Raw genomic sequence first — 13,383 nt, 5'->3', positions numbered from 1 at the left:
GGGCAGCCCGATGGCAGAGTGGTTCCCGCCGCTCCTTCGCGCCTGAGTTGCCCGCCCTGCCGGTTTCCGAAGAATCCCGCCCTGTCATTCCAGAAGAATGAGGGCAGCAGACACATGGGATGTTTCCCTCCAAGTCACTCACCATCCATCCTGATGTGGTAAGATATCGCCGTCCCTTCACTGTCGCTGGGTCAAAATCCCAGATCTCCCTCCCTAACAGCACGGTGGGTGTTCCTACACCACATGGACTGCAGCGATTCAGGAGGGCAGCTCACCACCACCTTCCCTAGGGCAGGTGGGCAATAAATGTTGGGCCGAACCAGCAATACCCAGATCTCGTGAATGGACGTTAGCGGGGTAAGAAGAAAATCTGTTACTGCTGGCATTGTCCAGATGAGATATTTATCAGTGGTCCTAGTCCATCCTCTCAAATAGGCGCAAAGATCCCATGGCGCTATTCGGGTAGCTAGGGAGCTCTCTTTGGTGCCCTTATCATATTTAACGCTCATTCAACAAATGGAGGAAGCATATCAGTTGCCAAAGTGGAGTGGGTTCAGGTATCTGCAGGTTAGAGACTTCATGAGGAAGGAACTGCCTTCGTTTCCGTCGTTGCCACCTCTGGTGTTGCAGGGAAAACTCCTGTCCGAGGAGGAAATGGGAGGGCGCAAGATCTCGGATATATACGGGGAGCTGTTGAAGAGAGAGAGTGCCCTGGTGGAGGAGGTTAGGAGTAAGTGGGAGGAGGCGCTGGGGGGATGGAGTATAGCGAGAGGCTTTGCGGAAGGTTAATGCATCCTCGTCGTGCGCAATACTAAATCTCATCCAGTTTAAAGTGGTACACAGGGCCCACTTGACAGTGTCCAGGGTGAGCTGATTCTTTCCAGGGATGGAGGATGAGTGTGGGCGGTGTGCAGGGAGGCTAACGAACCATGTCCATATGTTTTGGGCGTCTCCGAGGTTGAGGGGGTTTCGGATGGGATTTCCAGATGTTGGAAGTAGAAGGAAGCTCCGAGTCCGGAGGTGCCGATATTTGGAGTGTCGGAGAATCTGGGAGTGCAGGTGGGGAGAGAGGCCGATGTATTGGCCTTTGACTTGCTGATAGCCTGGAGTCGGATTTTATTGTGCTGGCGGGACTCGGAGCTGTGAGCGGAGGGGGTATGGGTGATCGATTTGGCAGAGTTCCTGCTCTTAGAGAAAATCAAGTTCGCCATTAGGGGTGAGGAGGAGGGGCTCACAAAGAACAAAGAACAAAGAAATGTACAGCACAGGAACAGGCCCTTCGGCCCTCCACGCCCGTGCCGACCATACTGCCCGATTAAACTACAATCTTCTACACTTCCTGGGTCCATATCCTTCTATTCCCATCCTATTCATATATTTGTCAAGATGCCCCTTAAATGTCCCTATCGTCCCTGCTTCCACTACCTCCTCCGGTAGCGAGTTCCAGGTACCCACTACCCTCTGCGTAAAAAACTTGCCTCGTACATCTACTCTAAACCTTGCCCCTCTCACCTTAAACCTATGCCCCCTAGTAATTGACCCCTCTACCCTAGGGAAAAGCCTCTGACTATCCACTCTGTCTATGCCCCTCATAATTTTGTATACCTCTATCAGGTCGCCCCTCAACCTCCTTCGTTCCAGTGAAAACAAACTGAGTTTATTCAATCGCTCCTCATAGCTTATGCCCTCCATACCAGGCAACATCCTGGTAAATCTCTTCTGCACCCTCTCTAAAGCCTCCACATCCTTCTGGTAGTGTGGCGACCAGAATTGAACACTATACTCCAAGTGTGGCCTAACTAAGGTTCTGTACAGCTGCAACATGACTTGCCAATTCTTATACTCAATGCCCCGGCCAATGAAGGCAAGCATGCCGTATGCCTTCTTGACTACCTTCTCCACCTGTGTTGCCCCTTTCAATGACCTGTGGACCTGTACTCCTAGATCTCTTTGACTTTCAATACTCTTGAGGGTTCTACCATTCACTGTATATTCCCTACCTGCATTAGCCCTTCCAAAATGCATTATCTCACATTTGTCCGGATTAAACTCCATCTGCCATCTCTCCGCCCAAGTCTCCAGACAATCTAAATCCTGCTGTATCCTCAGACAGTCCTCATCGCTATCCGCAATTCCACCAACCTTTGTGTCGTCTGCAAACTTACTAATCAGACCAGTTACATTTTCCTCCAAATCATTTATATATACTACAAACAGCAAAGGTCCCAACACTGATCCCTGTGGAACACCACTGGTCACAGCCCTCCAATTAGAAAAGCATCCCTCCATTGCTACCCTCTGCCTTCTATGGCCTAGCCAGTTCTGTATCCACCTTGCCAGTTCACCCCTGATCCCGTGTGACTTCACCTTTTGTACTAGTCTACCATGAGGGACCTTGTCAAAGGCCTTACTGAAGTCCATATAGACAACATCTACTGCCCTACCTGCATCAATCATCTTAGTGACCTCCTCGAAAAACTCTATCAAGTTAGTGAGACACGACCTCCCCTTCACAAAACCGTGCTGCCTCGAGGTGAAAGCTGTTCATCGACTTCTTAAAGGAATATTGAGTTGTCAGTGAGTGGGTGGGTGGGGGTGGGTTTCTTTTCTGTCTGGGTTGAGATAAAAGTTAAAAAAGGTGGGGCGGGCGTCGGTATGGCAGCGGGTAGAGTAGGGGGGGTGGGGGGGGGGGGGGTTGAGATGGTTTTTTTTGGGGGGGGGGTAAGGATGTTTTGGCTCTTCGCTGTTGCCGCATTTGGTTTTTGTGTTTCTCTTTGTCATGTATATATTTGAAAATGCCTCCAATAAAATGTTTTTCAATATTTGAGAAGGGGCCTCGCTGCTACCTGCTCGAGGGTGATTAAGGATGGGCAATAAATGCTGACCTTACCAGTGATGCTTACATCCCATAGTTGAGTCAGCGAAGTCTCAAGGCATTGACTAGGCCGTATACAGTGATGGGCGGAGATCAGTTCCGAATACATAGAAAGAGAGCCAGCCGTCGGTAGGGGCAGTTTGGTTTGTTTGGTCACTTGAATATATCCATGCCACTCCGTCCTCCAAACAGAGGACAAGCTTGAATCAACATTAAATTTCCCACCCTCCTCGTACACGTTCTCCGGGCTCAGCAATCTGCGGCTTCTCACCTGCGTTTCTGGAAGTTGATAATCTGCCGCCCAGTACAGGGTCATTCCCAGGGAGTACACGTGCATCTGAAAACACAAGACAAACATGGTGAAAGAGTCGTCACAACCGGGACCAGAGGCCCAAAAGGAGGGGAGGGCCAAGGAGTTCAGTGCATCTATTTGGCAGGGGAAAGGTGACAGTGCTCCTCCTGTGTCGGGGCGCTTGCGATAATAGCGGCAAAAGTTAGATCATTAAAAAGCAACAGCCTTGCAAGGCATGTAGCCCGTCAATATGCCGCCGTCCAATAGTCTGTTGAACTACCTCTTTGCAAAGGAAGCCATGTTTGGTTCAGGTATTTCATTGTAAACTCGATGCCCAATTCCAGCATGGATGGTCTACAGCAATTTCACATAGGTCTACATGAGAGAGGCGGCGCAGTGGTTAGCACTGCTGCCACACGCCGCCAAGGACCCCGGTTCGATCCTGGCCCCGGGTCACTGTCCGTGTGGAGTTTGCACATCCTCCCCGTGTCTGCACGGGTGTCACATCCCACAACCCAAAAGATGTGCAGGGTAGGTGGATTGGCCCCGTTAAATCGATTTGAAAAAGAAAATGAGTTGGGTACTCTAATGAATTTTTAAAAAATCTACAAGAGAAACTGGGAAACTGGGAAAGTATTCTTTTGGAAATCTGACGGATTTAAGAAATTAAATGCATCCTCAGCTTCGGTATTCTCTTTGTAACAAATAATGGAGTGATTGTAATGATCTCTGTCGCCAAGCCTCATATGTCTTCCGTAATCTTAGGTCTGTCTTGGCGATTTAAATTTCCCATCCAGTGGGACAAGGTTCATCCGGCTCTTCCCGCTGTTGGGATCTTCCGGTCCCACCGGAGGCGGCTAATGGTGAACCACCTTCGGCACTGGAAAACATGCCGCGGTGGTGGGGGAAGAGGGAGGGGGGGGGGGGGGGGGGGGGGGGGCGGGGGGCGGGGGGGGGGGGGGGGGGGGGTAATCCCACCCACAGCCTTTCACATTGTGCAACTCCATTTTTACATTTTTACACTACTTTGGAAATCATTTATTCAGAAGGATTACCTCAGCAAGAGGCCTGGGCTATTTTTTTATACTTTGCGAGGGGCTGTGGTGAAATGTTTGAGGGCGATGATTCAGTAAAGAATAACCCGGGAGGCTGGTTCATGGTCTTTCCCTTCATGCCTGCGAGAGACAAGGAAAGCTGTTTTGCAGGAATTCAGATCCGGCTGACATGAGCAAGTCAAGGCTCCCTTTTTTGTTTTGCCACCACAGATTGTGGACACCTTCACACAATCCGCCTAATTTGGATAAAGTCTAGTCCGACGCTCCTATTAGCTCCGGCAGCCTTTCTAATGTACTGAACTCTGTGGTTGCCGAGGCAACGGAATACCAATCACGGCACCAGCTGAGGGGCGTCTGACATTTCGAAGCCGGGAACCACTGGGAGACCGCAAGCTTTAGTCAGCTGCTATTCACACTCGGCATTCGGTGCCCTCGCCTCTCTCTGGCACCCTGGCCTTTCCAAACGCAGTCTCTCTCTCTGATTGGTTGATGTGAGACGCTCTGCCAGGACCAATGGGTGTCAGAGGGTCAGCAAGACAAATCTTGGTCCCAGCTGAACTAGAATTGTGATGGTCTTTTCGAAGGGCAAAATTCGATGTACGTGTCACGGAAGAACAGGCGGCTACAGAATTACTGTAAGAATTGAAGAATGGGATGCTCTTTTCCATTCTCTCTATCTCCCCTCTCCCCCCTCAACACCAAACAAGCACCACTGTAAACTATGAGACAACTGCGTGGCTGTCTTCTGAAAATATCCCCCGTTGGAAATCACTTTGAAGATAGTTCCGATTTTCACCTAAGGAATGACTGAGACAACTTTTAATTAATAGTAGCTTAATTAACAGTTGTGGGTTTCCTCCGGGTGCTCCGGTTTCCTCCCACGGTCCAAAGATGTGCAGGTTAGGCGGGTTATGGGGTCACAGGGAAAGGGAGGGCCTAGGTAGGCTGCTCCTTCAGAGGGTCGGTGCAGACGTGATGGGCCGGATGGCCTCTTTCCACACTGTGGGGATTCTATGATTAATCTATGCTGCGGGATTCTCCGTCGTCGGGATCCTCCGCTTCGCCGGCATCGCACCCACATCCGCGGGTGTCCCGACGGAGTGTGACGGCCACAATGGCCGGCTGCCGGAACGGAGGATCCCGCTGCTAGCTGGGGCGCACCATGCCCGAAAACAGGGCTGGCAGGACGGGAAATCCCACCCCAGAGCTATGACTTTCGACAGCGATGCTGAGGAGGGTTCGTCATCTCCCCCCCTCTCGAAAACCATCTTGCACCAGTCACCTTTCACACAGGGTCAAACACAAATGCAAAGTAATCTTGGCGGCTTGCGACCGATAATTCTGTTTCCCTTTCTGTATCTGACTCCTTGTCAATTTCCCCACCTGACAGAGCAGGTCGGAAACTAAATACAATTCACCCTGCGTCAGTCAAAGACGCTCCACGATGCTTGTTTACGGACCTTTCATGATTGAGGTGCGTGGCTACACTCGGTGCATCCAGGACTAACACATCTAACAATCTTCCTGCTGCACAGGTCAAGATGAGAAGCCAGGTGCGAATACCCTTTGACAGCAGTGATGGTTGTGGAATTGGGTATATGGGGAACTATTATAAATCTGTGTTTAATGTGTGTATCTATGTTTGCGCCTGTGTATTCGTATACGTGTGTGTAATTCTGTGTGTGTATATGTGTAATGCAAGTTGAGGAGGAGTGCTGCACTGTCAAGGGTACCACCTTTCAGATCAGACATGGTGAGACATGTCTGTTCCCTCTCCACCCCCACCAAGTTGGATGTTAGATTTTGCGCGGCAATCTCTAAGAAGAGCGAGGGACTTCTTTCAGTGTCCGAGCTGTTGTGTTGGGTGTTCCGCTATACAGACGAACCAACACGGTTGTAGATGGTACAACTCTGTTTTATTACTCTTGATAACAACATCTGTAAACTTATGACTGTGGTTCATAATTTACCCGTGAACCTGCGGACCCAGCCCTAACACTATCTTAGAGAGGCACTCAGCACATGGTGAATGTCTGAGGGGCTTGCTGTGAGCTCTGTGCCCTGAGCTGTCTCCTGCTGGAATGAACGGGAACTGTGGTGTTCCTCGTTTAATAGTGCGTGTGCTCTCACGGGTGATTGGCTGTGATGTTGCGTGTGTGTTGATTGGTCCATTGATCTGCCCATCAGTGTGTATGTGTGTTTGCACCATGATATGTTTATCTGAATATCATGACACGAGCCACCATTTGACCTATGACCTACATGGCAAAAACGTCCTCCCGTCATTTATCTCATGCTGCCCCTGGGTGAAAATTGACAGCAGCTCCCCCCCCTGCACAACAATGGTCACTACACTTCTCCACCTGGTATAGTGGGAACGGTTTTGATTCCCTTATCTAGCGAAAGACATACTGGCATTGGAGGCAGTCCAGAGAAGGTTCACTAGGTTGATTCCGGGTATGGAGGGATTTTCTTATGAGGAGAAGTTAAGTAGGTTGGGTCTGTACCCATGGAGTTTAGAAGAATGAGAGCCGACCTTCTTGAGACATATCGGATTCTCAGGGGGCTTGACAGGGTCGATGCTGAGAGGTTGTTTCCCCTTGTGGGAGAGTCTAGGACCAGAGGGCATCATCTCAGAGTAAGGGGGGTCGCCCATTTAAGACAGAGATGAGGAGGAATTTCTTCTCTCATAGGGGAGTGAATCTGTGGAATTCTTTACCACAGAGAGCTGTAGAGGCTGGGTCGTTAAGTATGTTCAAGGCTGAGATAGACAGAATTTTAATCAGTGAGGGGATCGGGGGTTATGGGGGTAAGGTGGGAAAGTGGTTGAGGATTATCACATCAAATCAGCCATGATCTCTTTGAATGGCAGGGCAGGCACGATGGGCTGAATGGCCTACATCTTATGGTCTAATAGCCTAAGTTAGGAGCAGCAGTAGGCCAATCGGCCCCTCGAGCCTGCTCTGCTATTCAATAAGTTCATCGCTGGTATGATTTTAACCTCAGCTCCACATTCCTGCTTGTCCTCAACAACCTTCTTTCGGTGGGTTGGTGCAGGCTCGATGGGCCAAATGGCCTCCTTCTGCACCGTAGGGATTCCCGTACCAGCCTCCCTGAACAGGCGCCGGAATGTGGCGACTAGGGGCTTTTCACAGTAACTTCATTTGAAGCCTACTTGTGACAATAAGCGATTTTCATTTTCGTGATTCTGTTAATGTCTACTTCTGTCTTGAAGGAATTCAAGGACGCTCGTTGAATGGTGGAACAGATTCAGACCACAGCAGTATGAAGCCGGCATGTTTCAAAGGAGGGTAGGAAAGAGAAAATAAAAACTGGGGGACAAAATTGCTGAATAGCACGTGAAACTTGATATGATCGGTGTTAACACAGTTGCTGGTTCACAGAGTAAAACTATTTATAATTTGGCACTGATTGCTCATGTATTTGCAATTCCATTCTCATGTAATCTTCTCCGCCTCCTTAATAGCTTTTCAATTTTATTTCAATTTGCCTTCTTACTGAAAATTTTCTGCCTGTCCCTTCACTCCTTCCTAAACTCTGAAACCGAATCACATCAGTGTATAGCATGGAAAGGTCAATCATATTGACCCCGCCCCTTGCCCCACCCCGCCCCACATTTGTTTTTTTGTCTCGCGGCGGTTATTATTGAGTATGTTTGGGCGGCGGAGTGGTTAGCACTCACGGAGCCAAGGTCTCCAAGATCGATCCCGGCCCCGAGTCACTGTCCGTGTGGAGTTTGCACATTCCCCCCCCCCCGTGTCTGCGTGGGACTCACCCCCACAACCCAGAGGTGTGCAGGATAGGTGGATTGGCCACGCTAAATTGCCCCTTAATTGGGGAAAATAAAAATTGGGAACTCAAAATTAATTTTAAAAACCAAATGATTCCTTCTGTTTCCAGCACCCTTTCTTGTTGTGCTGCCCACATCACAACCCATCTTCAAGTGAAGCTATAATAATAATATAATAATCTTCATTAGTGTCACAAGTAGGCTTACATTAACACTGCAATGAAGTTAGTGTGAAAATCCCCTCGTCGCCACACTCCGGCGCCTGTTCGGGTACACTGAAGGAGAATTGAGAACGTCTAATTCATCTAACAGCACATCTTTCGGGACTTGTGGGAGGAAACCGGAGCACCCGGAGTAAGTCCACGCAGACACGGGGAGAATGTGCAGACTCCGTACGAACGGTGACCCAAGCCAGGAATCGAACCCGGGACCCTGGTGCTGTGAAGCAACAGTGCTAACCTCTGTGCTACCAAATAGTCCTTGCGATCGTCTGTCGTGAAGGAAATCTCCTCCCCTGGTCAACCAAACCTTGTGCGTGTTTCGGCTGTATGGCGGTGGGCGTGCTACCGTAGGTGAGTGACATTTTCACCTTGCGGCCCAGGGCAGCAAGAGTCGGGCAGAACAATGTGAGGCAGGTGGGCACATCGATCATTGCTCCTGCACCGCGGCAGGGGATCCGGCTCACTCCAGCCAATCCCCTGGATGGCGGCGCTGTGGATTGTGCCCGCATCGCATTTAAGGCTGGCAGAGATTTTCAACAACTGCCTTCAATCCATCAAGATGGTTATTCGATTGGGCGTGTCTGGCAGGAAGATCTGTTTTAAGCCATTGAGTGGGGTGGGGTGGGGCAGTTTTCCCAATTCCTCGCTCGGTGCAGAAGGCGAGTAGTCTGCAATCTGAAGTGCCACCCTTGTAGATGGGGCAAAATTAAAGTCACAGCAAAACATGAGGGGTGCAAATACACCTTCTGGTGTGGGACAGAAATAAAGGGGGTCATTGGGACCTAGCTGATGGGAAACTGGAATGCTGGTTTTTACACTAAAACTGGGTGAGCTGCAAATCCACCATTCTTCTCCGTTTCCCAATGGTTTGGATCCAAACAACGCGAAGCTGACACCACCTTTGAAGCCAAGAATGAGCTACTTGCAGAGCGGGAAATGCTACACTCAGCTTCGGGACCACTGAGCTACAGAATGCAACAACGTCATCACGATTTGTCACGTACGATTGCTATCCAGTGGCTGTTTTTGGAAAGCGCGGGCGAGAGACGCTGTGTGAGGACAGAACAAAGAACAAAGGAAAGTACAGCACAGGAGCAGGCCCTTCGGCCCTCCAAGCCTGCGCCAGCCATGCTACTACCCATCTGAACTGAAATCTTCTACACTTCCTGGGTCCGTAGCCCTCTATTCCCATCCTTTTTTTTATTAAAAAATAATTTTTATTCAAGTTTTCACAAAATATCAACAACAAAATGTAAAAGGAACCCAATAGAATTAAATACAAAACAAAACAACCCTGTGCCCCCCTCCCCCTATACAGAAATAATAAGTTAACACCCCGAATTAACACATAGCAAACATAGCATATATAGACACCCCCTCAGATCCCCCAGTGTAGACAAACAAAAGTAAAATAGAACCCCCCCCCCCTCCCCCCGGTTGCTGCTGCTTACCATTGTCTACCGTTCTGCCAGGAAGTCCAAGAACGGTTGCCACCGCCTGAAAAACCCTTGCACCGATCCCCTTAAGGCAAATTTCACCCTCTCCAATTTAATGAACCCCGCCATATCGTTGACCCAGGATTCCACGCTTGGGGGCCTCGCATCCTTCCACTGAAGAAGAATCCTTCGCCGGGCTACCAGGGACACAAAGGCCAGAATACCGGCCTCTTTCGCCTCCTGCACTCCCGGCTCCTCTGCCACCCCAAATATTGCGAGCCCCCAGCCCGATTTGACCCTGGATCCTACCACCCGCGACACAGTCCTTGCTACGCCCTTCCAAAATTCCTCCAGCGCTCGGCATGCCCAGAACATATGGGTGTGATTTGCTGGGCTCCCTGAGCACCTAACACACCTGTCCTCACCCCAAAAAAACTGCCTCATCCTTGTCCCGGTCATGTGTGTATGAGGCTGAGCCTCACGCACAAAGAGGAAAAGTTCACCCTCCCAAGGGCATCTGCCCACATCCCCTCCTCGATCTCCTCCCCCAACTCCTCCTCCCACTTACCTTTCAGCTCCTCCACCGAGGCCTCCTCCTCCTGCAACACCTGGTATGTTGCCGAGATCTTTCCCTCTCCAACCCCCCCCCCCCCACCCCGAGAGCACCCTGTTCTGTACTGTGTGTGGCAGCAGCCGCGGGAATCCCACCACTTGCCACCTGGCAAACGCCCTTACCTGTAGATACCTAAAGGTGTTCCCCGGGTGGAGCCCATACTTCTCCTCCAGTTCACCCAGGCTCGCGAACTTCCCATCCACATACAGGTCCCCCAACCTTCTTATCCCTGCCCTGTGCCACCCCGAAAACCCTCCATCTATTCTCCCTGGGACAAACCGGTAGTTCCCCTGTATCGGGGTCCACACCGAGGCCCCCACTTCCCCCCGTGCCGCCTCCATTGCCCCCAGACTTTGAGGGTAGCCGCCATCACCGGGCACGTGGTATACCTCATTGGAGGGAGCGGCAGCGCCTCCAGACTCGTACCCACACCGGACGCCGTCTCCAGCCTCATCCATGCAGGCCCCTCCCCCTCTATCACCCACTTGCGCAGCATCGGCGCATTGGCGGCCCAGTAGTTCCCACAGAGGTTGGGCAGCGCCAGCCCCACCCCACCCCCCTCCCTACTCCGCTCCAGGAACACCCTTCTCATCCTCGGAGTCCCTCGCGCCCACACAAACGCCATTATGCTCCTGTTGACCCGCCTAAAGAAGGCCTTTGGGATAAGAATGAGGAGGCACTGGAACAGGAACAAAAACCTTGGGAGCACCGTCATCTTGACTGACTGCACCCTACCCGCCAGGGACAGCGGCAACGCGTCCAACCTCTTAAACTCCTCCTCCATTTGCTCCACCAGCCTCGTGAAATTAACTCTGTGCAGGGCCCCCCCAGCTCCTGGCCAACTGGACCCCCAAATACCTGAAGCTCCTCTCCGCCCTTTTTAGTGGGAGCTCGCCAATCCCCCTCTCCTGGTCCCCTGGGTGAACCACGAACAACTCGCTCTTCCCCATGTTGAGCTTGTACCCTGAGAAATCCCCAAACTCCCTGAGGATCCTCATTACCTCCGGCATTCCCCCCACCGGGTCCGCCACATACAGCAGCAAGTCTTCCGCATAGAGCGACACCCTATGCTCCTCCCCACCCCGCACCAACCCCCCTCCAGTTCCTCGGCTCCCTCTGTGCCATAGCCAGGGGTTCAATTGCCAGCGCGAAGAGCAGGGGGGACAGGGGACACCCCTGCCTCGTCCCTCGATGCAACCGAAAGTACTCAGACCTCCTCTTGTTCGTGGCCAGACTCGCCATCGGGACCTCATACAACAACCTAACCCACCTGACGAACCCCTCCTCAAACCCGAACCTCTTCAGCACCTCCCACAAGTACCCCCACTCTACCCTATCGAAGGCCTTCTCAGCGTCCATCGCCACCACTATCTCCACCTCCCCCTACCTCGCCGGCATCATAATAACGTTCAGGAGCCTCCGCACATTCGCGTTCAACTGCCTCCCCTTCACGAACCCCGTCTGGTCTTCGTGGATAACCTGCGACCTGCGGCACCCAATCCTCAATTCTCATGGCTAAGACCTTCGCCAGCACCATGGCATCTAGGTTTAACAACAATATCGGCCTCTAAGACCCACACTGCAGGGGATCCTTGTCCCGCTTCAGGATCAAGGAGATCTGTGCCTGGGACATCGTCGGGGACAAAGCACCCCCCCCTCCCTTGCCTCATTGAAGGTCCTAACCAGCAACGGGCCACAACAGGTCCACATATTTTTTTGTAGAATTCGACCAGGAAACCGTCCGTCTCCAGTGCCTTCCCCGCCTGCATGCTCCCTATCCCTATGGCCAGCTCCTCCAGCCCAATCGAGGCCTCTAATCCTGCCACCAGTCCCTCCTCCACATTCGGGAACCTCAACTGGTCCAGAAAGCGGCCCATCCCTCCCTCCTCCAGTGGGGGCTCAGACCAATACAGTTCCTCATAAAAGTCCCTGAAGACCCCATTGATGCGAACCCCACTCTGCAACACACTCCCTCCCCTATCCTCAACTCCCCCGATCTCCCTAGCTGCATCCCGCTTCCGAAGCTGATGCGCCAGCATCCGGCTTGCCTTTTCCCCATACTCATAAATCGCCCCCTGGGCCTTCCTCCACTGCACCTCCACCTTCTTGGTGGTCAACAGGTCGAATTCGGCCTGGAGGCTACGCCTCTCCCTCAACAGTCCCTCCTCCGGCACCTTCGCGTACCTCCTGTCTACCCTCACCAACTCCCCCACCAGCCTCTCCCTCTCCCTCTGCCCTCTCCTCTCCTTGTGGGCCCTAATGGAGATCAGCTCTCCCCTAACCACAGCCTTCAGCGCCTCCCAGACCATCCCCACTCGGACCTCCCCGTTATCGTTGGCCTCCAGGTATCTCTCTATGCTTCCTCGGACCCGCTCGCTCACCTCCTCGCCGGCCAACAGCCCCACCTCCAAGCGCCACAACGGGCGCTGGTCTCTCTCCTCCCCCAGCTCTAGGTCTACCCAATGCCGGGCGTGGTCCGAAATGGCTATCGCCGAGTACTCGGTATCCTCTACTCTTGCTATCAGCACCCTGCTCATAACAAAAAAGTTGATCCGGGAATAGGCCTTATGAACATGCAATAAGAAGGAAAATTCCCTAACCCCCGGCCTTGCAAATCTTCAAGGGTCCACCCCTCCCATCTGGTCCATAAACCCCCTCAGCACTTTAGCCGCCGCCGGCCTCCTACCCGTCCTAGACCTGGAGCAATCCAGTGCCGGATCCAACACCGTGTTAAAGTCTCCCCCATTATCAGGCCCCCCACTTCGAAGTCCGGGATCCGACCCAACATGCGCCACATAAAACCCACATCATCCCAGTTCGGGGCGTACACATTGACCAGCACCACCCTCTCCCCTTGCGGCTTACCACTTACCATTACGTACCTGCCGCCATTGTCTGTCACAATGCTCGACGCCTCGAACGACACCCTCTTTCCCACCAAGATCATCACCCCCTGATTTTTGGCATCCAGCCCCAAATGAAACACCTGACCTATCCACCCCTTCCTCAATCTTACCTGGTCTGCCACCTTCAGGTGTGTCTCCTGGAGCATGACCACATCCGCCTTCAGCCCCTTCAGG

General features: G+C 52.1%; 1 protein-coding gene across 4 annotated transcripts in view; it reads right to left on the bottom strand.

Annotated features, from left to right (window-relative positions):
- Window positions 1-13,383, bottom strand: part of ptpn20 (protein tyrosine phosphatase non-receptor type 20) — a 402,784-nt gene that overhangs the window by 315,274 nt on the left and 74,127 nt on the right. For all 4 annotated transcript variants that reach the window (XM_072491743.1, XM_072491746.1, XM_072491744.1 and 1 more), the window contains one exon: window positions 3,147-3,212. In XM_072491743.1, the coding sequence (XP_072347844.1) occupies window positions 3,147-3,212 (66 nt within the window). The remainder of the gene's footprint in view (window positions 1-3,146; window positions 3,213-13,383) is intronic.

The sequence above is a fragment of the Scyliorhinus torazame genome, chromosome 28, assembly GCF_047496885.1.
Source record: "Scyliorhinus torazame isolate Kashiwa2021f chromosome 28, sScyTor2.1, whole genome shotgun sequence".
Classification (NCBI taxonomy): Eukaryota; Metazoa; Chordata; class Chondrichthyes; order Carcharhiniformes; family Scyliorhinidae; genus Scyliorhinus; species Scyliorhinus torazame.
The sequence above is the reverse complement of the archived record's forward strand: the minus strand, read 5'-3'. Positions and strand labels throughout refer to the sequence as shown.